This window comes from Lagenorhynchus albirostris, chromosome 3, assembly GCF_949774975.1.
Source record: "Lagenorhynchus albirostris chromosome 3, mLagAlb1.1, whole genome shotgun sequence".
Lineage (NCBI taxonomy): Eukaryota > Metazoa > Chordata > Mammalia > Artiodactyla > Delphinidae > Lagenorhynchus > Lagenorhynchus albirostris.
In genome coordinates, this window is record NC_083097.1 from 7,563,378 (window position 1) to 7,588,876 (window position 25,499).

General features: G+C 42.2%; 1 protein-coding gene across 5 annotated transcripts in view; it reads right to left on the reverse strand.

Moving 5' to 3' along the window:
- The window catches only part of SEMA5A (semaphorin 5A), a 484,691-nt gene that overhangs the window by 74,253 nt on the left and 384,939 nt on the right, over positions 1 to 25,499 (reverse strand). For all 5 annotated transcript variants that reach the window (XM_060146861.1, XM_060146858.1, XM_060146860.1 and 2 more), the window contains exons 13-15: positions 15,376 to 15,493; positions 6,971 to 7,152; positions 1,308 to 1,451 (exon numbers count right to left, since the gene is read on the reverse strand). In XM_060146861.1, the coding sequence (XP_060002844.1) occupies positions 1,308 to 1,451; positions 6,971 to 7,152; positions 15,376 to 15,493 (444 nt within the window). The remainder of the gene's footprint in view (positions 1 to 1,307; positions 1,452 to 6,970; positions 7,153 to 15,375; positions 15,494 to 25,499) is intronic.

The window sequence follows — 25,499 nt, forward strand, 5'->3', positions numbered from 1 at the left end:
GGCTCTATTACGTGACAACGTATAGCATTTTACAACTTCCAACCAATTTAAATCTTATAACCCTGGGAAATAGCAGGGAGACAACTTCCCCATAATCGGCTTTCCCACTTATCAACTGGTGTCAGATTGGAAATGACAAGCTTATGCAAGTCTGTCACTGGGGACTACTACAAAAGCGACCCACCCTGCTTTGTAAAAGTCATCCTTCATTTTTCTCTCTGAGTCAAAAGAACAAAGTCTTAATTGGTGATTTAGGAACACAGTGAAGAAAGAAAAAAAAATGATTCCAGTTAATTTCAGGTTGTGATAAGTATTTAGTAGAGAATTATCTATACACTAAGCCTGTGGTTTTGTCTATATAAATATTAATCACATAGCAAATAACTGCATACAGTATTTTCCTGAGGCTCCCACTGAACCCATTTCACTGGCTATAAGCCTTACTACATTTTAATTAAAAAGTACTGAAAGCCAGCTTGTTTCTCATGGATCAATAGGATAAGTTTATGTGATATGGGGAGTAAGAATCCTGAAAGTGATGTGAAATTCACCTACTTGGATTTTCTCCCATAAACGAGAATGTACTTTAAATATGCAAGAAAGAGTCAATTATGACAACTGTAGATTTTATGAGGCCAAAACCAAATGTCTGAGTCTATAGAAAGCAACAAACTGTTAAATGCGAGACTGAACTCAAATGTCCCTATGATGTGTGGAAAGCTTAAAATACACGTGGAAAAGGATCCCCCCTTCTGGGTTGTCCTGCAGCTTCACTGAGGGTACCTGTTAATAGACAAGTGCATAGTTGTAAATATAACCAAAATACTGACTATGTTCTCACCTACATGCCAGTGCTTAATTTAGTTGTGATGGAAAACTTACCTCATCCGAGCAATACCATCTGGACCCAGGACCAGCTCAGGCCCTATTCAGGATTGGAGGTTTGAGACTTGAATTCAATTCTAGTTGAATTCTAACAAGAACAATCATTCTCCGGCAGACCCATAGGCTTAGTCTCTGGGGAGCCCAGCACAGAGATGCCCACTGTCCTTGCAGCTCCAGTCCCTTGGAAACTGCTCAGCTGAATGAACTGTGCAGGCTCCACGGCGGCCCAATGGTGCTGTCAACCCCAAGCTTTGGTCAAAATTAAAGAATGCCAGAAAAAGAGGAGGGTCATTCAGCTCAACAGAAAGGGATGCCACAGATAAGCCGAGCCGGATCCAAAACTGAAGCTGCAGGGGAACCGACCACACTGGGATGACAGTAAGCGCGAGAATGGCGATGCCGGGAGCAGAGAGGGTACATACCTTTCCTCGCGGTTCTGTCCCACACACACCCGGCCCCCGTGTCGCGGAGTAGGGTTGCTGCAGGACCTCTGGCGCACCTGGAAGCCGATCCCGCAGGTGGTGCTGCAGGGAGACCACAAGGTCCAGGGGGTCCAGCCTCCACTCCTGGGGGAGGAAGCCACGGGGTCATTGGGTCCAACTGGCTCGGAGCCCAACCTCTGTCTGCACCCGCCCCCAAATTCACACGTTCCCGACACGGACCACTGACTGTGGGCTGTGAAGGAAAAGCCCACAAAGAGCCATGGGAATAAAGGTCCTATCCAGGAACCTCAATCACTGTGAGGTTTTCTTCCCCACGTATCTGATTTTAGAATCAAAATAGAAAATCTGAGAGTCAGGTTTTAGCAATATTAGGAGCAATTAAGAAAGTTTAGTTATGAAAACATGAAACTATAAACTAATGAAAAATAATGTTATTTCACCGAAAAGCAGTTAGAGATGAATCCCTGAAACCTGAGAGTTTATGAATTTAGTTGACTTGTACCATGTCAGTTATCACCTATGAAAACTGCACATTTGAACAAAATACTCATCTAAATGTTTATTTTAAAAACCTGTTAACATCAGTGGAAATCAGTGACTTTCTCGATGGCATTCACATTGATAAAGAGCACCGTAATGTGCGAAGTTTTAAAACAAGCTTTATTAAAAATGAAGAATGGGTATTTTAAATTCAGATTCTTGGCTATTTTCTTGCAATTTGACAAAGACGTAGTATATAAATAGGAAGTGCAAATTGCATATATCTTTATTTATGGTGTTATACATATAAAATAAGGTAGATATATTAAAAATGTAAAATAAAAGAAAATGAACCACTTTTATAAAAGTGGTTTACAAAATAAACTGCTACTAGCAGCTAGAGAAAATTTTTGTTTGATATTGTATTTTTTCCTTAACATGGCTGCATGTTGAAAATTTATAATTTAAATATCTCCCTTAGCAGTTTGTCCCTGCTGTTTAAAAGCAAGCTATAGGAATAAAAATTTTTTTAAGTATTAAAATATCTGTTAAATCCAGAGTCCAAACTCCCACATAGATGGTTTACGGCATGTAGAATTTTTTTTTATTTCTCTAATTGCATATGTGTTTCTAAATAGCTGTTACCCTCATCTATAGGATTTATAGTTCCACTGAAAAAAGTCAACTCACATGAATTCTTATTTTACTTTATATGTTCCTTTAAAAGCATGGCGGTCCACAGCTCAAGGTACAAACAACAAATTACATATGTAACTTCTAACACAATTTCAAATGAAAGTTCCTCTGAGAAAATATTTAGTGTATTTCATATTTCCCTACTTTATTTTCTGAAACTTAAAAATAATCTCAATAAAATATAAAGTGATACCTCGATGTACAATACAATAACAAAGCTGCTTTGTGATAATTTAACCAAAATAACACAAAGTAAGACAGACTTCCCAATTTGCTTCTAAAAGTAATTAGTATCTTATACGTCATTACCTACACAATTTTAAAAAGTATCCAAGTAATTCATTGAATTACATGCAAAAATAGCAATTTCAACATGCATAAAATGACATTTTTACTTTCAAAGTTTCTTTATGTATGAAAAAATGGTTAGATAATGCAGGAAACACTGCTTCCAAAATTGTTTGGAAATTCTTAATTTCCTAAACCTTTTAACAAACGTGACATCTGATGATATAGTCTACTTACAATCTATGGAACCTGCTGTATACAGGGAGGTAGGTAAGTGGAAGTGTTTGTAAATAATAGGAGTATAATACCTGAGGGAATAAATGAATATATTGTCCCTGAGTGTGACTATTCTACGGAGCTGGGTTTGCACAACTTAGAAACGCTGCTTAGCGGCAGATGTAGTAGCAGGCAACCAAAGAAGTAAGCATATATCAGCAGATGGATCATTTTTGTGATGAAGTCAGTCCAAAACAATCCACTTATGCATTTAAAACATCACTAAAGCAGGTTCGTTTATTTGAATTTTAGTCTTGAAATAACCACTGATTGTATCACGGCTCTGCTTAGTGAATGACATTCCACAGCTAGAACCAGAGCCGAGGAGGTATCGATAAACAAGTCACAGTGAGGCCTGTGATCGTCCTTGTTTTCCATGAAACAATATAAAAAAGAATATTACTCATTGACTATAATCTTCCAACAATAACAGTTCTATGGCTTTTATAAAGTTTCTGCCAGGCATCCGTGGAAACCAACTTAGCTTTCTAGAAATAATGCAGCACATAATGCAAGGTTGATATGTTGTAGTTTTCTGTAATAACACAAATAATGTCATCTCTGTAGCCCTGATGGGCTCCTTTCAACTTTGTGCAGTGATCTGAGCTGGCCTATGGAAAAGGTGAGCAGAGGGCAAAATCCGCCCTTGTGGCTTGCCTTTCCTTATCTGACGGACCTTCTCCTCTTGGGCAGGCAGAGCCCTCACGCCCTGGGTTCCCATATGGTGTGGTCACCCAACGTGCTTTTCAGTGTTAGTGACGTCACAGACAACTCGCCCAGAGGTCTCTGCATTCTATATAGGCTCCTGGAGAGAAGATAACACTTAATAAAAATATCCTACATGAAGTGAGGCGGAAGAGTTCGGAGACTGATCCAAGAAGCTTTCCTGGTGCTGGCTTTTTAAAATTTTTTATCTTTTTTATTGAAGTGTAATTTACTTCCAATGTTGTGTTAGTTTCAGGTGTCCTGGTGCTTGTTTTAAAATATGAAATATTGCTGTGGTCACAGTGCTATAGGTGATGCAGGGAAGGGAGGACCAAATTGAGTACAGTTGTAAAAGAAAAATCAAACAAACAACAACAAAACAATATACAAAGGAGACAGGGAACCTACTCCACGGATCACACTGTTTGAACCATTCTCCGGCAGATGTTAGCTGAGCTGGGACGTTCGGAGCAGAGCTGTGTGATTAAGGACTTGGCTTCTATCTCCCAGCTACTGGGAGATAGTGCGCAGTAGTGGACGCTGTGGTCTGCCTTTCTCCAGATGCTGAGGGTGTTGGTGGTTACGACTCTGAGGTGAGAGGATCTAACAGCATCAAAGAGCTGCCAGTTCTGGAGCTTCCTGTGCGGCCAGCTGAGGTCTTTGTGCGGCCTGCAGCCCAGCTCTGCCCAGCTTCCTGCTACCCTCCCCCACCCCAGCTGCAGATGCTCAGAGCCCTCTGCAGTTTCATTCCTGCACACAGATGATCTCGCTGTCACTGGTTCTCCGGACCAACCCAGGATGGACACATCCTGGGTTGCTCCTAGAGAAAAGTCCCCTAAGAAGGTATAGGTAAGGACTTCCCTGGCGGTCCACTGGTCAAGACTCTGCGCTTCCAATGCAGGGGCTGTGGGTTTCATCCCTGGCTGGGGAACTAAGGTCCCACCTATATGTATGTAGAACTGAATCACTTTGCTGTACACCTGAAACTAACGCAACATTGTAAATCAACTATATTTCAATAAAAAAATTTTAAAAACAGAAGGTATAGGTAACAAACGTTGAAAGTTGCAGACTTATTGTATTTAGATGACAAAGTCCCGTCAAGGCTTCAAGCCTTCCTTGACGTTCTACCTTTCTGCTTAGCTAGTTCCAATTCTCTCTCTCTCTCGTTGTTCCTCCCTCCCGCCCCAGGAATTAGAATTCAGAAGTGACATACACATTCCTGTGTTCATTTTAATTATAAAATTAAACCAGATTTTCCTGATTGATAGGAAGTCTGACTTGACCCTGGTTTGATAATAAAGTCTGGCTTAGCTAATTACCTTATCTTGTGGGTTCATTTCCATAAATTGAATGCCTTTAATCTGTGGCTCCAAGATAGTGAGAAAACAAATTTAAATGATGTGATACAATAAAAGCGTTTAATCAAAGATATTATATTTGCAAAATGTATCGAACTAGCAATATTTTGAATTTCCCAACAGTTTCTGAGTATATTGGATTAAACAACTACAATAATAAATAAAGAAGAACAGGTTTAGTTTAGCATCATTAGATCAGTCTTTGTAAAGACTTTTGGATGTACTTTGCACAAATTGAGGAAGCACTTGACGTTGCTGACTGAGCCAAAAAATATGGGTTTTATAAGTTAGGTGGTTTCCAGTTTTTTGCTTCCAACAAAATTGAGGCCAACATAGACAGGTTATCAACTGATAAAGGGCATTAAAAACCATCTCTGATGTTAGATTACCATACTTTGGGCAGACAACTTCAAAGGAATATGTAGACTAGGAGTCCCCTGCTGCTAGAACAAAAAACATTTGCTGCCAACCGGCCAAATCCACTTGCTCCATTGTCTCCATCCTTTGACAGCATCAGTGGCTTCCAATGGTTAGAAGCAAGTGAGCGGAATGGGCCATCTCTCCAGACCCTGCCCTGAGGTGGTTCATAAGAAAGAAGGCAAATCTCAGATAGAATCTGGTGACACACACGAAACTGTGACATGGCCTGTTTTTGTAAATGATGGAGTTCCAGCTTCCTATCCCTCAGGCATGCTGAAATGTTCACTCATGAGAGAGTCACATGAAGCAGATGTGATGCTGCTGACAGCAGACAGCTGCTCTAGCCAGCTTTCTACTCAGAGCAGGGAAAGGTATCCTACTCCGTTATCAGGGCAGACGCTACCCCCAATCCACGCAAGGACAGAGATGCATGCACGGTGTATCAGCTCATGTCTTCTTGGACACCCCTTAATTCATCAACCAAAATTTATCCCTAACAGCCCATATACCAGTAAGTGACGCTCTCATGCACATTTGGAAAGCAATATGCACTGTTAGAAGCGGGCTCCTCTGCAGTGAGAGCACCAGTGTAGGATAGTTTTGGTAGTTTCAGAAGCGGCCCCTAGAGTGACATTCCTGAATCTGTAAAGGACAGATATAGGGTAGCAACTAAAGTTCCCGTGATGTAGCTGTGATGGGACAGCTGTCACTCACAATGTTTGTACTTGGACAGTGTGGTTTCCGGGCGTGGTGGTCTTCATAGCAAGTTTCTCACCTGCCCCCTAAAAGGATGGTGATAAACTAGATACCTCTCAACTACTTGTAAGTTGGCATCGAATTTTTTTTCGTCAAAAGCTTCAAAAGTTGCAAAGGTATAATTTCTGTTACATCATTATTTAAATGTGTGAGGGAATTTAAATGCCATAGTGATTTGATAGCCACTTTCCCATTTAAAAACTTGATGAGCAGGGTCTAATTAAACATTCAGAAATGTTATGCTTTTCCTTCTTCAAACATCGTGCACTCTCAAAATACTTTCCCTCACCTAACAACGAACACATGAATAGGTTTAGATTTATCTCAACATATAAACAGGCTTAGAATCTAATTTGTAATTTTTTAAATTGAAGTACAGTTGATTTACAATATCGTGTTAGTTTCAGGTGCACAGTACAGTGATTCAGTATACATACATATGTATATTATATATATGAATATGTATATATGTATATTACAAACCTAATTTGTAATTTTAAATCTGCTCTCATAGATCACATCATTTTTAAGTGGTAAGTGGCCCTCTTTTTCTGACATTTCTCTTGAAGAGGGAAGGCACGTATTAGAAGTGATTTCCTAAATTCCTCTGCAGGCTGAGCTCACACGTGAGTTTAAGCCCGAGTGTTGCGAGGGACACACCTGGAACAGTTAGCGATCTCCATGCGGGGGCCCTCGCACTGCCAGCCGCCGCACTGGGGGGCCGGGCTGTCGCAGGAGCGGGTCCGGCAGAGGCAGGATCCCACGGTGCTGCCGTCTGTGTGCGTGCATGGCGTCCACGCTGACCACGCGCCGAAGTGCCCATCCACGGTGAGATTCCTCGTCTAGGAAGCAGATACAAACGTGGATGTCAGAAAGGGTCAAGGCTGCAAACATCATAGGGAAAAAATGAAAGGTCTCCCACAAGACCATCAGAACTCATCTGGAATATTTCACATTACGATTAAAAAGAGAGGAACAGGGATGTATTTTGAAGTAAAGCAGCAGAGGTCATCGGTGGAGACAGTGATGGAGGAGAGGGAGGGGAAAAAAGAGGCAGAGGGGAGGAGGGGGCAGAAGAAAAGAGGGATAAGAAGGATATGGTTCTATCTGCCTCCCTCAAGGAAGAGGGGGAGATGTAATGACTTGTCAATCAAGCGATACTAGGCTTGTTCACTCAAGTGAGAAACCCAAGGAACAAGAAGAATTGGAGTGAAGAATCACATCTGTACTACTCTGTTGCATTTTTATGTACCTTAAAATAATGCAAGATTGGTCAGCTAGCATTATGTAAGACCCGGCCTCAAAAGTCACCTCAAACTGACAACATTTAATTTATAACGTATTAAAAGAGCGTGTATTAAGCAACCGGAACCTACTAGTTGTTAGGCGCATCCCCGTCAAACCCGTCCTATATCCACCCTCCAAGAGTTTGTAAGCTGGCCAGGAGGAGCTGGACCGCTCATCATTACTACAAGTAAATCCAGTGATGGAGCTCTGAGCAGGGGCCGTGGGCGGAGAAGGGGCTCTCGGCAAACTCGCAGGATCCTTAAGGACGGTTAGGAGGCTGCGCTGCGCCCTGAAGCACGAGAGAGGCACCAGGTGACGGAGTCGGCCGGGGCCGCTGAGGGGAGCAGCCTGAGTGATGACAGAGGGGAATGATGCTGCTGTGTGGTATTGAGGGCAAGCAGGCTCTAATGTCGCTGGGACGCGAGCAGGTGGTCCAGAGGAAGCAAAACGGAGAGCTGAGCTAGGAGCCACGGCAGGGTCTGAACAAGGGGCCCGGATGCTCTGTGATGTGGACATTCTGAGGGCCTCCAGGGAGGGTGGAAGGCAGGGGCCTCTCTGGCGGGCACCCCGGCCCATGGTGACTAGCTCCAGTGCAGGTGGAAGACCGCACGATGTCACTGTCAATCTGACCAGGGAATTTTCTCAGGAGCTAGAGTGTCCTCCAGATTTGAGAGTTTTGGGGCCCAGCCTTCAGATCACCCAGACCCCGAAAAGGAATCTCCCCTCTGAAAAGGGACAGAAGAAGGCCTAAAGTCCAAACCTCCTAAATTTAACATGGGGCCTTATGCATTTCTTAGAAAATATGACAAATGAAGAGAAGGGATCACAAGTAAGTTACGTGCTTTCACGTTACTCTCTGCTGCCCCACCTTCTCGCCCAAATGGTCCCACCCTGGATGATTCTGGGGGATTAAAGACTCATCATTCACACAGGAGAGGACTCCACAGATGAGACAGTCTCACAGATGAGACAGTTAATTTCTCTGGGGCAAACTGTACCTGCACGACACAGTTTCAGAACAAAGCTGACACCATATTTTGTGTGTGAAAATCCAAGTGAGCTTTCCCTCTGCTCTGTATCCAAATACAATAGGAAAGAGTGAACATTAAGCTTGTTCATCTCCTCTGACCCGGCTGGTTGCCCATCTCCAGCAGGCACAGTTATGACTCTACCCCTCTTGTTTCTTATCGATACTCCAAGACCTTACACTCCCACTAACCACACCTGGCGATTTCCATAAGAAGCAGGGACAAAAGGGAAAGGATGACACTGCATGGTCCTCTGGATTCAGAGTGATTCACCGGATCCCACCCAGAGTGAGGCGATGTACAAAGGCAGATTTTTCCTAAGAGGAAAATATCCCCATTTCTAAGGTCCTGGAACCTCCCCCGTCCCACCAGGATAAGAATACAGCTCCTACCATACGGTGACCTCAGGGTTTTCTTGGAGAACAGACCCCTGCGTGACAAGGGGGTTCACACCACGAATTCCTCCCTGGATTTGTTGTTAAAGCAGCAAAGGCCCTGCCACTTGCGAGTTTCAGGATTCCTCCTCCATCCTTTAACAGCCCTCTTGCTGCCTCTGGCCGAAAGGGCTCTTGTGCAGGTAGAAAAGGGATCAGCAGATGCTCGCACTGGGGTTGACCATGCTCACAAGTCCAAACACCCGCCCGCTATGTAAATGTGGCTATGACTGTTCTCACGGTAAAAAGCATGAAGCCCTTGCTCATGGAGCCAGCATCAGTAATAACAGTGATCACACAGCATATTTGTATGCTATCTACACAGTATAGGTCCATACTATTTTGACTGATCGTGATCATTACTATTACTTTGTGAATGTGCTCTGAGTCTGGGGTGCCCCCCTCTGCTGCTCTGCCCTCAGGGCGCCGTGCGGGGCTGGGCATGGGGGCTGACGCACCAGCTACCTGTGCTATGGGGGTGGGGGAGGCGGGGAGGGGGGCGGGGGCGGGGGCGGGGGACCATCCGTCCCTAGTAAAGAGGGGTGATGAGAGTTTCTACCCTTGGGCTGTGCTCGGAGGCTAAGGAAAACGGCACCTGAGTACTTGTCAAGTGGTTGGCACAGGGACTACTGTCTAGTTAAGGGCCGACCAGAGGTAAAAGTGTTGCACGGATCACACAGAAATGATGCTGAGTTCCATTTCGATTTCACAAATGCAAATATGGTTCTATCTGCCTCCCTCAAGGCATCCAAATGATGCTGTACCTCAGACAAGACCCAGATCTGGGCCACAAGGAAGCCAGTTCCTTAGTCTTCCCCATCTGCTTCTGGCATGTAGGTGATGGCTGGAAGGGGAAATTGGGGACAAGAATTCTTATAGTGGGATAAAAAGGAGAAGGGGGGCTTCTACTACTGCTTGACACAGTTTCACATTGAAAACATTTCACAACTTTTATTCAGTTTCCTGGTAGGCTTGGGCCATTGGCTGGCTTTGTACAGGATATGAGGGACTCCTTACTGAGCGCGTTATGGATGAACAGATAAACTGTGGAAAGGGGGGATTATCAGAGCCCAGGACTGGACTGTGCTTCCAAGGTGCTGCTCTGCGTGTGATGTAGGGGTACATAGTTGTGCCTGTTACACCCCAAACACACACACAAACATATATGTCACAGCTCATGGAAAATCGTGCAAAAACCTAAGGAGCTTAAAAGTGAATTTTTAAAGCAACATGAAAAACCAATCAAAAGAGAATATCACCATCCATGTAGTTTATCACATCATGTTGACTCTCAAATTTTACATCAAAAATGTCCTCCTTCTCTGAAGGCCTGCTGTGCTGTAGACTACACTCCAACCCAGCCCAGAAGGAGCCAGAACCCTCTAGAATGTTTGCTGGAGGTTCAGGCAAAGGGAGCCCACGAGTTACAGAGTATAAAATATCACGGCTTCATGGTACCAGTGAGGTTTCAGAGGTGAAGATCCAAGTCTTAAACACGTGCATTTATGATGGTCCTGGCAGGACTGTGGAATGAACGTGATGAGGGCAACCTGGGCAGAGGTGTGGGTGGGATTAAGGGAACCATCAAGGGATGCGGAAGCCGCAGGGAGCAGAAACACGGGGAGCTATGACCGTGCTCATCGCGCCGGCCTGCTGGGGAGAGGGGAGGACAGGTTATGGGGGCCTGAGGGAAGAATAGAGCCTGGGAAGGGGCTGCCTGACAGGGGCTGTGATGTGGCATGAAGCCCTGGCCAAAGCTGCAGGCTGAGCTGAAGGAGGTCAGGAAGGAGGACCCCAGCCTCATTCTCCTGCCCGTGGTGCACACTGGCCAGACCCAAGACAACAAGAAAGCCTGGGAGGAGAGAGAGAACAGTCTGGAAGTGGGGAAGCTCAGGCCCTTGGGGCAGGGGTGGGGAGGGGATGTGGACTGACTAGCACAGACCAGCATCACCATCACCAGAGGCTCTCTGAGACTTCCGGTTCCTTCCATTTGCCTCCTTGTCTGTGATGGTGAGAAGGGTCATGTAGGTCAGGGAAGTCCTTGTGATTTTTGAATGTCTATGAATCCCCCCAATACTGATTAGAAACTTTTGTAGGGGCAGATGATTTGGGGACCTGCAAAGATGGGTTAATTCTCTTAAATCCCCCTTGGCTTCCGTTTCCTTGTCTAAAATGCAAAGGAAACAGCACAGAGATGTTAGGATCTCTATAACTACAAGAGATCATGAATATACAAAACTCAAAGATTTGTGAAGTCAGGGGGAAATACAATATGATGGTGATGAATGAATAAAGATGGAAGCAGCAATCATTCGGAATGTTGGAAGACGACATTTTATGATGGAAAAATATGTAGAAACTGGCAAACTAAAAGAATAAGTCAGTGACTTGTAGAAAGGGGCCTGCGGGGCCATGAGTTGAGTGCCAGCTCAGGTGGCCTTTGTAGAAGCTAAGCTTATCAGTGAGGTGAGGCACTGCACTGACTGACAGGCATTATCTCACTGCATCTTCACAGCATCCCTAGAGCGTACATCTCACTTTATAGATAGGAAAACTGAAGCCCAGGTGTCACTCAATTAGCTCAAAGTCACTCTGGTTGTAAAAGACCCAAGAATCAGTCTAAACAAGCTTAATCCAGAGCCTGTGATCTCAGCCATTTCATTGGGTAACGTGATTCTTAGAACTTTCTTTGATGAGACTCTTATGGAAATCAGCTTCATGCACTTTTACCACCAGTTGTGTAACAGCAAAGTTCCCTTCACCTAGGAAATAATGGACTTCCAAGAGCTGGCTAGATCCAACTTTTGTTAACAAGCATAATCCTTAATCCCACTTTTGATTTATTCATGTTCAGTTCATTAATTCCCAACTGATGAAGGATGTAGATGCATTTGATGAGCATAGAGGTCCCTGGAGCATATCTTTAGGTTCTTACTGTTCTCCAACCATCATGTTCTTATGACTAAATTGAAGTCTTATATTTTCTATTTGGATATTTTTTCAGAAGTTAAAATGTTTTCCTTTATTTACTTTTAAGGCTCATGTACCTTTGGTCAGAGACTGTAACAAAACAGGATATTGGATGCACTCTTTGGAGTGGCTTGTCTCATGTTATGACATCAACTTAATATTGTCCTTAAGTCTACCTGTATAAATGAAGTACATGAAGGGAAGATAGCACCTTTGAAGAGAACTAAGATGGAACTCTGTGTGGCCTCTGCAAGATGGGTGAATAGAGGTAATCTTTATTGCCTCTGAATCCCACTTCTTCCATCTATGAGACAAAATGGAAGCAATAACATCATGAACATTAAATGAGATACTCCACTGAAAGTTGCCTAACATGGCACTGAGCACACGATCAAAACACCCAATTAACCTCAATTCCCTTTTCCTTCTTTTACAGTTGATTTCAGTGATACCTCTCAGGCTATATGAACATAATATGCCGATGACTAATGGGTCACCAAGCACTGAGTCCACTGATCAGCCACTGCTTTGGAAGACGTTGACAGCTGGGAATTACATCATCTTGTAGACTAGGAATAATGTCAGAAGTACTGGATTTAAGTCGATTTCTTTCTCAGTGTAGTTTCAGAATCTTGTGTAAACCCTTTAGTCTCTGGTCTATGGTACTGGCATCTAAATAAAGGGCTCTGGGCTTAATCACTGCTAAATTCTCCTTTCACTCCAAAGATGATAATTACACAGTAGCCAGGGAAGAATCTGTTATTTTAACACATTTAGGTGCTTATTGGGTCTATGTATTTTGCTAGTCACTGCACGACGTATCTTGGAATAGAGACTCATTGTATGATATGGTATGCTAATAACCATATGTCCACACAGGGTGTGGATGACATTCACGCATAAATAAAGCCCAGGTAGATTTTTAAGATTATGCTATCCTTGTTAAGCAATATTGCAAGTTATGCAGGACGGATATATTATTTGAATCACTCTAGGTATGTAAATTTAGATCTTGCTTGAGTACTTCAAATCTCTTAAACCGAGAACAATGTTTTTAATTACAATAATATAAGAAAAGAGAATGTTAACCAATATGTCGGTCAACTATTGCCCTGTCTCCTGGACAAAAGAAATCCATAAACATTTTTAAATAAGGATCTTTAAGTGGAAAATAGTTCTCTGTCTTTACTCTGGCCCATAAAGTCAAGACTTTCTTCCATTTCAGTCAAAAATTAAAAAAAAAAAGAATAATATAGAAGCAAATTACTATTTTAATAGCTTTGAAAAATACTTCTCTAAGTCTGTTCTATATTAATGCTAATCATTTCATCTAACTCATTTCTTTCTAAGAGATTTTTTTGAAATGGATGTATAATTAAAACAATATTTGGGTAATATGGGATTTCCCATTTTCTATCTGGTAGCCTATATAAGTCAGAAAAAATATGTTTTTCTATCCTGTGGTTTGCTCAAAGTGATATAAGTTATTGTCCGTTGTCAAATGCTTTGCATATTCTTATCAGTAGTATATCTTGATAAATGACAAATTACACTGGATGAAATGACAGAGATGGTTTTGTATAATGAAATCACCTCAAACCAGAAGAAAAAAAGACCTTGTTATGTATGGTTTAGGGACAGCGAATCAGAGATCACGTCTCAACTACATTTTTCAAAAAGAGATAGTGGAGGGGCAGCTGTGAAACCAGCTCAGGTCCACATCGCCCTCTGACCTTCCCTGAGTTTATAACAGAAGCTGTCCTCTCAGCAGAAAGAAGCCACTTTAGTGATAACCCTCCTGTCGCTTCTTAAATACCAGGTCTTTCATTTTCTGACCACAGAAACATACAAGAGGTACTTGTTATAAACTAAGTGGATGAGTGTGTATTTCCCCTTATGTAACTAAGCATGTCCCAGATATCCACTAAAACAGCCTTGAGTCCTGGACCAATGGCTTTACTGCTTGAGAAGAACTGCTATTATCTTCTGCCTTTTTTTTTTTACCATTAAAACTGTAAGGTCAAACATCTACAAGAAGATGTGCTGATTCTTCTGAAGTGTGTGTCTGAACTTTAGAGGTACATTTCAGATAGTGCACTTTGTGTTTTCTTTAGCTGCAAAGAATTTAAGGTGAACACCTTGTGCTTTTAAAGTGTGTTGCAGACATTAAGAAGGAACTTCACACAGACAGTGGCATGTTTTAACCAATTTCACAAGACACCACAGAAAAGTTTGCTTCTAAATTCAGAGATCCAAAGCTGAATAACCCAAAGGAGTAGCAGCTAACCCCACTGCAAGGCTTTGCTCAGAGCCTGGATGTGGTGATACACCCACCTCTGCAGCAAAAGGCCTAGATCTCCTGCCAACATTTGGGGAACAACACTGATTTAATAGCCCTTGCCTCCCTCATGACACTCTGCCTGATTTTCTCACTTACAAACTTAAGGACAGGCTTCCTGACACGTGGCTCAGATAATGGAAAGTGCAGGTTCCTTCATAAGAAATGGACAGACTGTTCAGACGCCTCAGGCAGTTCTGAACAGAAGGAACAGCACGGATTTAAAATAACAGTCTGTGTCCCTTGCCTTCTCACCTCTGTCTTGCAGAGGTACGGCCAGAAATGACAGCATGGAGATCAGCAGTGATGTGACAGCAAAGGGACTTACTAAATTTTCAAATATATTGAAGTTAATAGCTGTTGCTCGTGTTCTCTGAGAACAGAATGAGACTTGGAATGACTTGATTGAGGGCTCTGAAGACAAAGGGGAAGGAAGGCTGGATCCTATAAGTGAGGATGCAAACAAATAAATTGGCAAAGGAAAGTGTGAAATCTGTTTTCTTGGATTCAGAGTCCGGCTCTAAACACAGGGGAATTTCTCCCTATTCTGCAGGGTTCCCTGTGGGAATGTACATTAGGCTGTTTCTCCCAGCACTTTTTGTGACCCTGAGCAGTAGTGAGGAGACTGTCCCACATGGCATTCCATCATAATATCCTTTAGTTTATTCTTTCAATTGCTATTTTATTAATGCTACAAAGGGCAAAATAGTCCACACCAAGCTCTGGAGATAAAAATCCAAGAATAAAACAGAAATGTTGCATCCCATTTTCAAATCAGCACTGCTTTCTCTTAAGATATTTTTCTTCAAAACAGACAGCAAGGTGTCAGCAGGATCCCATGTGGCTCCGTGCAAGGAGGGGCTGAAAAAGTTAAGAGAGCACAGACTGGATTTGCGAGGAAGGTTCTAATATGAAAATGCATGGACACCACGGAAGCATGGGTTAGGATTGTAGGACAGCTTGGTTCCCATGGACAGTGTTTCCAGAGCTGGACACACGGACACTCACAGGACAGGTGGAGATGCTCTGCTCCCACTGCATCATGCTCAGGCTCTCCTCTAGGCTCGTGCATTTCTTCATCACCGAATCCCAGCCACAGTAAGGGTCCTGGGCCCCAATGCAGGCACTGGAAACACACACCAAAGGGTCAAGAGAAAGGCAGGTTTATCTAGTACCGTAGATGCAAGCTAAGAATTGACTCTTAGGCCTTGACATGGGATGAGAAACAAAGTTTTCGTCTGCACAGTAGAGAACATAGCTAACTGCATACACCAGTAAGTATCTAATTAAAATTAAATAAATTAATTTTATTTGAAATATCTATTTTTTTCTAAGATTCAGGGCTGACAACCAAATGATTGTCCATGCTAACATGAAGCCTTTTGGTGTCATGAACAATCTAGAGTCAGAATCTTGCAAGGCTCCAAAATACTAGTTGTCATCACACCATCATCCTCCTCACCCCCTTAAGGACAGGTACTATTTGCTGAACATCTACCGTGGTATATAAAATGATTGCATCCTTTATACAGAAACAACTTTTATAGGAATGTATTCATGTTTTCACTTTATTTATCATCATCATCATCACCACCACCACCATCATTGCTACTATCATTATCATCATCTTCATCCCCTTAATAATGGGTATTATTTGTTGAATACCTACTGTGATATATAAAATTATTATGTCATTTAACCATTTAAACAACTCTAATGAGGGAGGTATTATTATTTTAACTTTATTGATGAGAAAAAGGAGACTCCAAAAATTTCTAATATTTGCCCAAGGACAAACAAATACACCCCAAACCCTGCAACGTGGTTGGTTCAAATTTAATAAAATAGAGAAGTGTTCCTTTTGAGTACCATAGCTTAAAAATGCATTAAATTTTTCAATTTAATAGTGGTTTAATATAGCCCTGTCTACAATATTCAACATATTATATCAGAAATACTGTAGATGGTAGATATTTTGTTTTAGCTTTGTCTAAACGAAAGAGTTCATATACAACATGGGCATCATTAGATGAAGATTTCAGCCCCTAAGTTATAAACACAATATAGTGTAGATGTGGGGAGGGAGGAAACAGACAGAGATGACTGTGACAGTCAAAATTACACAGAAGATGACCCCACAGAGATGCAGGGCATTGGACACCTTCTCTCTGAAAGGTCAAGAGATCAGATGTGCAGGAAAGGGTTGTGAGGGAAGGCAGGTGAGTTCAGCACGGAAGTGCCAAGGTCTTCTGAGTTAGGGCAGAACTTACAAGGGGCTGCATCTGTTACAGAGTTACCAGTTCACCAAGAGTAGGACTAGAAATCATAGCATAATCATCAAACATGGGGCCAGGGAGGCAGTCGAAGTAACAATAAGTCATTAATATTAATGATATTAAAAACCCCTATTAACACATCAAATATGTAAACCTTGCATAAAGCACTGTTCTAAGAACCGGACCTCGATTTGCTCATGTAAACCTCATAAAACCTTTAAACAGAGTACCTCCATCAGCTACTCTATTTATTCTCGTTTTAAAACGAAAAAATCGGAGCAGAGAAAGGAGAAGTTCAAGTTCCACAGCTGGGGAAGATACATGTAAAGATAATAAATGAAGCAATAGAGGTATAAAACTATTACTGAGGGCTTCCCTGGTGGCGCAGTGGTTGAGAGTCCGCCTGCCGATGTAGGGAACACGGGTTCATGGCCCGGTCCAGGAAGATCCCACATGCCGCGGAGCGGCTGGGCCCGTGAGCCATGGCCCTGAGCCTGCGCGTCCGGAGCCTGTGCTCCGCAACGGGAGAGGCCACAACAGTGAGAGGCCCACATACCGCAAACAACAACAACAACAACAACAGACTATTACTGATTAAGTTACCATGCAATTATTGTGTATTAACCAGCCCAAGAAGTTCAAATGGTTAAAACTGGCGCTTCTCACAGCAGGACTAGGGCTGGGAAGGAGTGTGAAACAGTTACCTGTCACCATAACCTCACTGGAACTTTTTGACAAGTGACCCTGTACCTGTTAAAAGATAAACTGAGGTCGATTAAACTGTTCAAGAGTTCATTGGAGCAAACATCGGCAGCGCCAAAGGGGCCCTGGTTAGGAGGCTCCGCCCACAGGGGCTGAGGAGAGCCTTTTACAGGAAAGATCCAGAAGCAAAGCTCGAAAGTTATTCGATCGCCTACAGCCTGAGCGGTGCCTTATCTGGGAAAGCCTGGCTGTGCTCTTGCCGTTGGTTGTTCTTAAATTTCATCTTTTCCGATTCCAGGGCATTGACTGGCGTAGGCAGGACCAGAGTCCCAGTCGTACTGAACTAGCGTCACTGCTGGATTCCACGGTGTGCATCACACATCGGAATCCTCTCCGTGTTTGATCCCATTTTCCCGTCAGGGGGCAAAAAGGGCAAGGCTACACTTCGGGAATTATTCAAGAAGCCTGAATTCCGTTTCATGTTTCTTATTCAAGCAGTATGACCATGAGACAAACTTAAACTTCCAAAAACGAGGAAATTCCACCAAGCCCCTAACGTTGCGGCTTCCCCCTTGCAAAGCTGTCTGTAGAACTGAAGCAATGCCACAGGGTTACATGGAATATTTTAAGCTGTTTTCAATGAAAAGCTGTTTGTAATAACGTCTCTTTCTTCCGATACTGCAGATGGTTCTGTAGATTCTTAAGATTACACTTAAAATACTAAAACTTCTCTACAATCACAAGTGCCCATTCATTAAAAATACCGTTTATATTAAATATGTTTTCCTCACTTAAAATGTTTCATACCATGGGGAACATTCTGACGAACTCTACCTTTATTCTAAATTATACCTTAAGAAAAACCAGTCATCATAACTTACTATTTTTGGAAGTTGCGTCCCTTAAGGAGATCATGTGGAAAATCACAGAATTCCTATGAACGGAGCCATCACGAAAGTGGCTTTTCTTTATTCCACTTTGAAAATGTTTTTCTTTGTGTGATGAATATTTTTAATAATTTTTTTCTTCTTTTGTTAAGAACCTTAGATTATTCTCACGTGATATACTGCCCTGGTATCTGAAAGTATCTGAATTCAGAAAACAAGTTGGTCAGAATCTGAGGTTTAATTTGAGAACACATTTATTGAAAGCGTATTTTAGAGCAAAAGCATATTTAGATGTAGGCCTTAATTCTAGAAGGATAAACTATTTTCTTTCTTACAGGAAATTAATCTAATGACATTACAGTTTATAGAAACTCTTCCTTTACTTTTTTTGGTTTTTGTGGTACGTGGGCCTCTCACTGCTGTGGCCTCTCCCGTTGCGGAGCACAGGCTCTGGACGCGCAGGCTCAGCGGCCATGGCTCACGGGCCCAGCTGCTCCGTGGCATGTGGGATCTTCCCGAACCGCGGAACGAACCTGCGTCCCCTGCATCGGCAGGCGGACTCTCAACCACTGCGCCACCAGGGAAGCCCTCTTCCTTTACTTTTTAAAGTTTGCGGTTACGCTATTTGTTGAGTAATAGAAATAAATGGGTATATTCATTAAAATCTTCCACTGTATTTCTGCAAAGCTGGAGCTAATTACTGAATATGATCCCCTTGCATATTAGATTATCTAAGTATCTATGACTTCATCTGGCTTGTTTCTGCCACACTAACTGCCATTATGTCAGTTTATTTCTGATATTAAGAACGCTTGCCTTATCAACAACACGTATTCATTAAACATGGGATTTCAAAAGTATTTCCATCATTCATTTATTCAGCACACACTTAGCACCTGTCTTGAACTGATTTTGAGAGTGTTTCCTGGGTGTACCGGAAAACAAAACTGACACAGTCAGTTGTACCCAAAGAACTCACCTCTTAGTGAAGGAAATAAACATTAAACAACTGCCCAGATAAATACCAGCAGCCAGTTGCAAAGGAAAAAACAAAAGGGGGAGGAGGAGACATATGGGGAGAGCCATTTAAGCTGGGACCAATGAGAGGAACAGAGTGACTGACGTGATACTTTTCAGCAAAAACAGAGCGTTTCGGCAGGAAAACCAGCATAGGGAGAGCGTACAATGTAGGAGGGAGTAAACTTGAGAGTTTGAAGAAACGCCTAATAAATGGAGGTGGCGCTTTGGCGGAAGTTTGGGGTGTAGAATCTGCTGAGTCCTCAAGCCTCCCTCCCTAAGCATTTAGGTTCCCTTGTAAGTGCTGCACCTTTAAAGTGCTTCCCAAATTCTGCACAAAAATCACATGTCAAACGTCAGTATTTTTATTTGTATTATCATGGTGATGACACTGAGAGAGAACAATTTATCTATTTGTGAATAATAGTGTCTTAATACCTAAGACAATCTCAGTTGCCTTATTCTTAACGGCTATGTCACCATATACTTCAGGTTCTGCTTTTACTTTGAGTTGCATTAAAAACATTACCTCACTGAAAATAAGACTGGAAAATTCCAATTGGACAGTAATCTTCCTGAGGAATACATTCTAAGACATCCACAAGTCCCTCAGTTAGTAAATCCAACCGGAGCATATTTTTTTTTCAGTTTCCTCTTCTGCAAAACTAGGATAATACCTCACTGGGCTGTTCTGAGGATTAACTTACATCATGTGGTAGAAAAAAACAAAGTTTTTTGGAGATGGGCTGCATATACTTATTCTACTTAATCTATAAACATAATTACAAATTAATATATGCTGTCAATTTCTGGGAGTGTTTGAAAACATTCTATACCAAAAATACTAAATCTGTGAATGCCACGGAATCTTTATTTAATAAGGTGATGTGAGACACCACAGCGTGTTCCATTAAACGGTGCAAAGTATTTCAGCTACATGTTTGGATCCATTCACAATGATTTCTTTTGCTACTTGCATGTGCAAGCACAGTACCATGTGTTGAAGACACAAGGATCACGAATGAACTTGCAGTCTAGTGAGGGGGGAAGACGACGTTCATGACCATTGCTTGACAATGTCATAGTGAGGAATGACTATTGAGAAGCCCTGACAACCGGTGCTATAGGAATCAGAGGAGAGAGCTGTGGCCCAGAAGAGTTTCAGGAAGAGGTGCTATTTAGGCTGGCCTTTGAATGCAGCTGGGGTTTGGCTGAATAAGAAACACATCCCTGGTGACAGTGGTTCCAGGAGAGACAACAAGGAGTCCTGTGCACATGGCATGATCCTGTGAGCTGAGCAGCTTGGCTGGGTCGAAGTTTCCTCAAGATTCCAGAGAAGTGTACTGATGTGATTAAAATATGGGGGTTTTGCTTAAGCAAGGGCAATTTGGCTGTGGTGAGTAGGATGTGTCAGATAGTGAAATCTACTAGAAGAAGAATTTATAATTCCCAAGAAGAACTGAGAGACAAGTACAATTGCAATAGCATTTTTAAAAGTTAGGACACATGCCAAGTAAGCAAAGACACAATTACCAGTAAAAATATATGTTTACACTCAGTTAGTCACTAACATTTAATATATTAAAAACTGTTCGCTATTGGCTTATCATTAAATTACACTGATTAAATTAAATGAGGATTTTTTTTCACATTTCAATTTGCTTTTTTTATTAATTAATTTTTAAAAGGGATTATTATAATAATAATTTTTTAAAAAACTATAGTTCTTCATGCATCCTTTCCAACATGTTAAAGTGAATTATTTATGAATGAACCTTAGATGATGGTGATTCTATATTGACTATAGTATGAATTATCACTGACTGCAGTGCACTGTAGGAAGTAGGTGCTCAATACACGTTTACTGCATGGCTGTGACGTCACTGTGCCTCTATTTCTAGCCCCAAGCTGTAGGAGCAGTCTCATGCATTCTAGAATCAACTTATGTTTGTTGTACTCTCTGAGAAACTTCTTCAACTTTATCTTCTAAACTTTTTATTGAGTTGCTCATATTAGTTTCTTAGTGCTCTTAAAACAAATACCAAATTTAAATAATATCAAATTTAAATAATTCATTTGTACTGCCAGTAATATTAAGCAAACGGTTTTTAGTTAAAATCTTAGGGACTTCCCTGGTGGCGCACTGGTTAAGAATCCGCCTGCCAATGGAGGGGACATGGGTTCGAGCCCTGATCTGGGAAGATCCCACATGCCGTGGAGAAACTAAGCCCGCGAGCCACAACTACTGAGCCCGTGTGCCACAACTAATGAGCCTGCATGCCTCGAGCCTGAGCTCCGCAATGAAGAGTAGCCCCCGCTCGCTGCAACTAGAGAAAGCCCACACACAGCAAGGAAGACCCAATGTAGCCAAAAGAAAAAAAAAAATCTTATTAGGTAGATATAAAAATTTTACAGTGAGACATTATGGGAAAATTGATAGTTTAAGAAAACAGTGAAAAAAGTAGAGGGTATTTGAAGTAAGCAAAACAAAAATGCTTTCTGGAAATCTAGCACTTGCAGTCAGCTTTGGTTTCTGATGTGGACAGTCCCATTTCACCTAATTTTCCTGCCCAGATTACTGAGCTGTTTACTTTGGCCTCTGGGTGGGCCTTAGTCACTGGGGACTTTTCTCTAGAACAAACACAAAATTTTTCTGGAAAGGCCAATTCTGCAGCCTGAGGGAAGCTCTCCAGGGAAGGCAGCCTGTCTAGCCTTGTACTCAGGAACAAAAGGGGCACAGAGACTAAACATGAGCCCTTCACAGCTCAGGGATGTTGAAGTAATTTCCAGAAGTGACTTGGAAAATGCTGTGTCCCTGTGCCCGGGAGGGAAAGCATCCACTGGCCCCTTCATTCAAGGAAAAGCCTACACTCTGGTATTTGATCTTCTGTTGTCTGTAAACTAGAGGTAATCGTAGGTTTCTCCAAGTCCACTCTCTCAGTCTACCCTCCTCTCCAGCCAGTCAAGGATAAAAATGAAGACACAATTATTTCTTGTCCATCTCATGTTTCTTCAAGAGAAACCCTTCTGTACGTGAGGGTTTAGTAGGCAGAATCAGAAGACACGGAAGAGGTAGAAGGGTCAGCAGTCACACCTGAAGACTGTACGAAGTGTCAAGTTATCCGTCGTAAGTTTTACACAAAACCCTAGAGGACAATACGTCCAGAGAAATTTTTATTATTATTATTATTTTGGCTTCTTATAATTCACTCGACTTAGCAGTTTGCCTGCGACTGAGTGGGTGAGGCTTGGGCCGAGGCGTCCTCCTGTGGAGCACAGCCCACCCCAGGAAGGACATCCGCCCCTCTCAGCAGAACAGTTGAGGCACGTGTGGTACCCACCTTGCATCTGGATTCTCTGTTGCCCTCCCCAACCACTGGGATGGGCAAAGGTAAGCACTTGGCTCTCCTCACACCCGGTCCTGTCCAGCCTCCATCAGCCCCGCTTGTATGCATATGTACCTGCTCACTTGAGATGGGGGATTACTGAATACCCACCGACAGACGCCCCTGCCCGTTGGCTGGGGCCATGCTGACATCACTCACCTACACACAGAACGTGCTCGAGGTAGAGTCTCACAACCGCCAGAAAATCCATTTGCCCAAACAGACCAGAGCGAGGTAAATAACTTAATGCAAGGAGCGGAATCTGGCCTGACGGGCCCTGTACATCTCAGAAAATGTGAAGTTGTTTAAAGGTGGAAGAACGAATTCACAACAGATTAGTTTGCCCTCTGTTAGGTCCAGAGGCAACGTGAAGTATATCTGGACAATGAAAGCAAATCATGTGTACGAGAGCAGCACCGGCTCAGCAGGACGTACATGAACTGAATATAATGCCCACGCGGCATAGGAGAGGAACCATCTCATATTGGATTCTTCTTATTTGCCAGACCCATTAGATGGTCTCTGTCTTTTGCTCTAGTAACCCACTGAGTAACCTCCTCATAATCACACACCAAGCCAAAGGCTTATCCAGGATCCACCTGCATCCAAAGCTCATGATCTTTCCGTATGCGAGCTGTTTTGCAGACACATAGGGATGACGATTTCCTTAAGAATCGTTAATTCACTGGACCAGGCTGCAAATACAACCTTAGGAGGAGCTCAGGGTATAAAAGCCAAGGTGTTTCTGCTCAGAATCGCTCAGATGCAAGGATCTGGAGCTGAGAAAAACTGCTGCAGCCCAAGCCTCCCCATGGAGTTCTTTACATAGCGTTAAATCTGGGAGCTCAAAAGCAGGAGATCTGTAGAGTAGACATTAAATAATGAAACCTCGCAGCGTGAGCCCTTCAGTTGTGCCTCTCAAACACAACTGAGGTACAAAAGGTTGGTAACTGTACTGATTTTAAAACTTTATCCAAGTGACTATCTGGATTGCCATTTAGAAGACAGAAACATGCTCTTTTAGGAAACTGAACAAGAAATGGAACCTGAAACTGTTGGGTGGCTATAGCATATCTACAAGATGGCACTCAAATATTTTCTTTGCTTTTATTGTCCACCTGGATCATATGTACGTTTATATCATTGTCAAAGGTGGATTTACCATGAAGCTAAGGAAGCTTGAACTTCCTTACTTCATGAGACCCTTTAGGATTCTGTGATTGTAGGTGACATGGATGGAACTAGAGACTGTTATATTGAGTGAAGTAAGTCAGACACAGAAAAGACAAGTATCGTGTGACATTGCTTATATGTGGAATCTTAAAAAAATGGTACAAATGAACTTATTTACAAAACAGAAATAGAGTCACAGATGTAGAAAACAAACTTATGGTTACCAAGGGGGAAGGGGGAGGGATAAACTGGGAGATTGGGATTGACACATACACACTACTATAAATGAAATAGATAACTAATAAGGGCCTACTTATAGCACAGGGAACTCTACTCAGTACTCTGTAATGACCTATATGGGACAAGAATCTTAAAAAGAGTGGATATATGTATATGTATAACTGATTTACTTTGCTGTGCACCTGAAACTAGCACAACAATGTAAATCAACTATACTCCAATAAAAATTAAAATAAAAAGCCACGGCCATATCTGATTTCTCTCTGTATTCCCTGCATTCAGAATAAAGCTTGCCTGGAACTGTTCAAAGAATGTTTGATAGATGAAAAAAAAAAGATTCTGTGATTGGCCTCCGTCATGTTTGTATTTATAATTTGATATTCTTTTCCTTAGAATAGAGAATTCCTTTTAGAATAGAGAATCCCTCCCAAATTGTGTGTCACACCACACATAACCTACATTTTTCCCTGATTATTACAGAACAGTAGTATGACTTACATTTCTTAATTTACTAGTCTAGTTCATGCACGTTCATATTCTACGTGTCACATTTTGACTGTTCCTTTTCCACCCCGCCCAGGACTTGGGGGTGTAACTAATGAGTTTCTGGAAGACGCTGTGTTCCAGCCCAAGCCCACCTCGGACCCCCTCTTACAATGTTGCAATTAGCATGTATTTCACGGTTGTAATTAGCACGTTGGCATGCATTTCATGGTTGTAATTAGCACGTTGGCATGCATTTAGCAAGCAAGTTGGCATGTGTCTCACAGCTATGATTAGCACGTTGGCATGTATTTCACAGTTTTAATTAGCATGTTGGCATGTATTTTGGAGTTGTGAACAGCATGTTGGCATGTATACTTTCGGTCTTTTCCTTCTATGTTTTAAACAGTATTAATGATGGCAAACAAATAACGTGTCTTGCTTTTTTCAGGTAATATCATATCATACAGATGTCTTCACTGTCATCATTTAATGCCTTCAGAATAACCCACTGAGTGAATACTCCACCAAGTCAGTATATCATAACTTGGTAATTAATTCCCTTACTATTGGAAATTTAACATTGGAGCACTGGTTGTGATTCAGATATAGCTTAAAAAAATAATTGTACAGCGATGGCAGGCTTGGAGATTAGGTCCTAGTGGAGTCCAGGGTCAGACTTTAATGATAAATCGATTTGGGGATAAAGTCTAAGGTAACTCCAAGGCCCTTTGGCTTGAATCCACAAGAGATATTTGGGAGATTTTATTTATGTCAGAATTTCTCATTAGATTCTGAGCCCCGCGAAGACAGGGTCAGTGATGTCTCATCTATCATCATACACTCAGAGCCTGGCTTGGTGCTTGGTACACATAAGATTCAATAAATATACTATAAGTGAATTAACTAAGGAAAATCCACAGTCATTAGAGGCTACACCAAAGCCAAAACAAACAAAAACTCAAGAT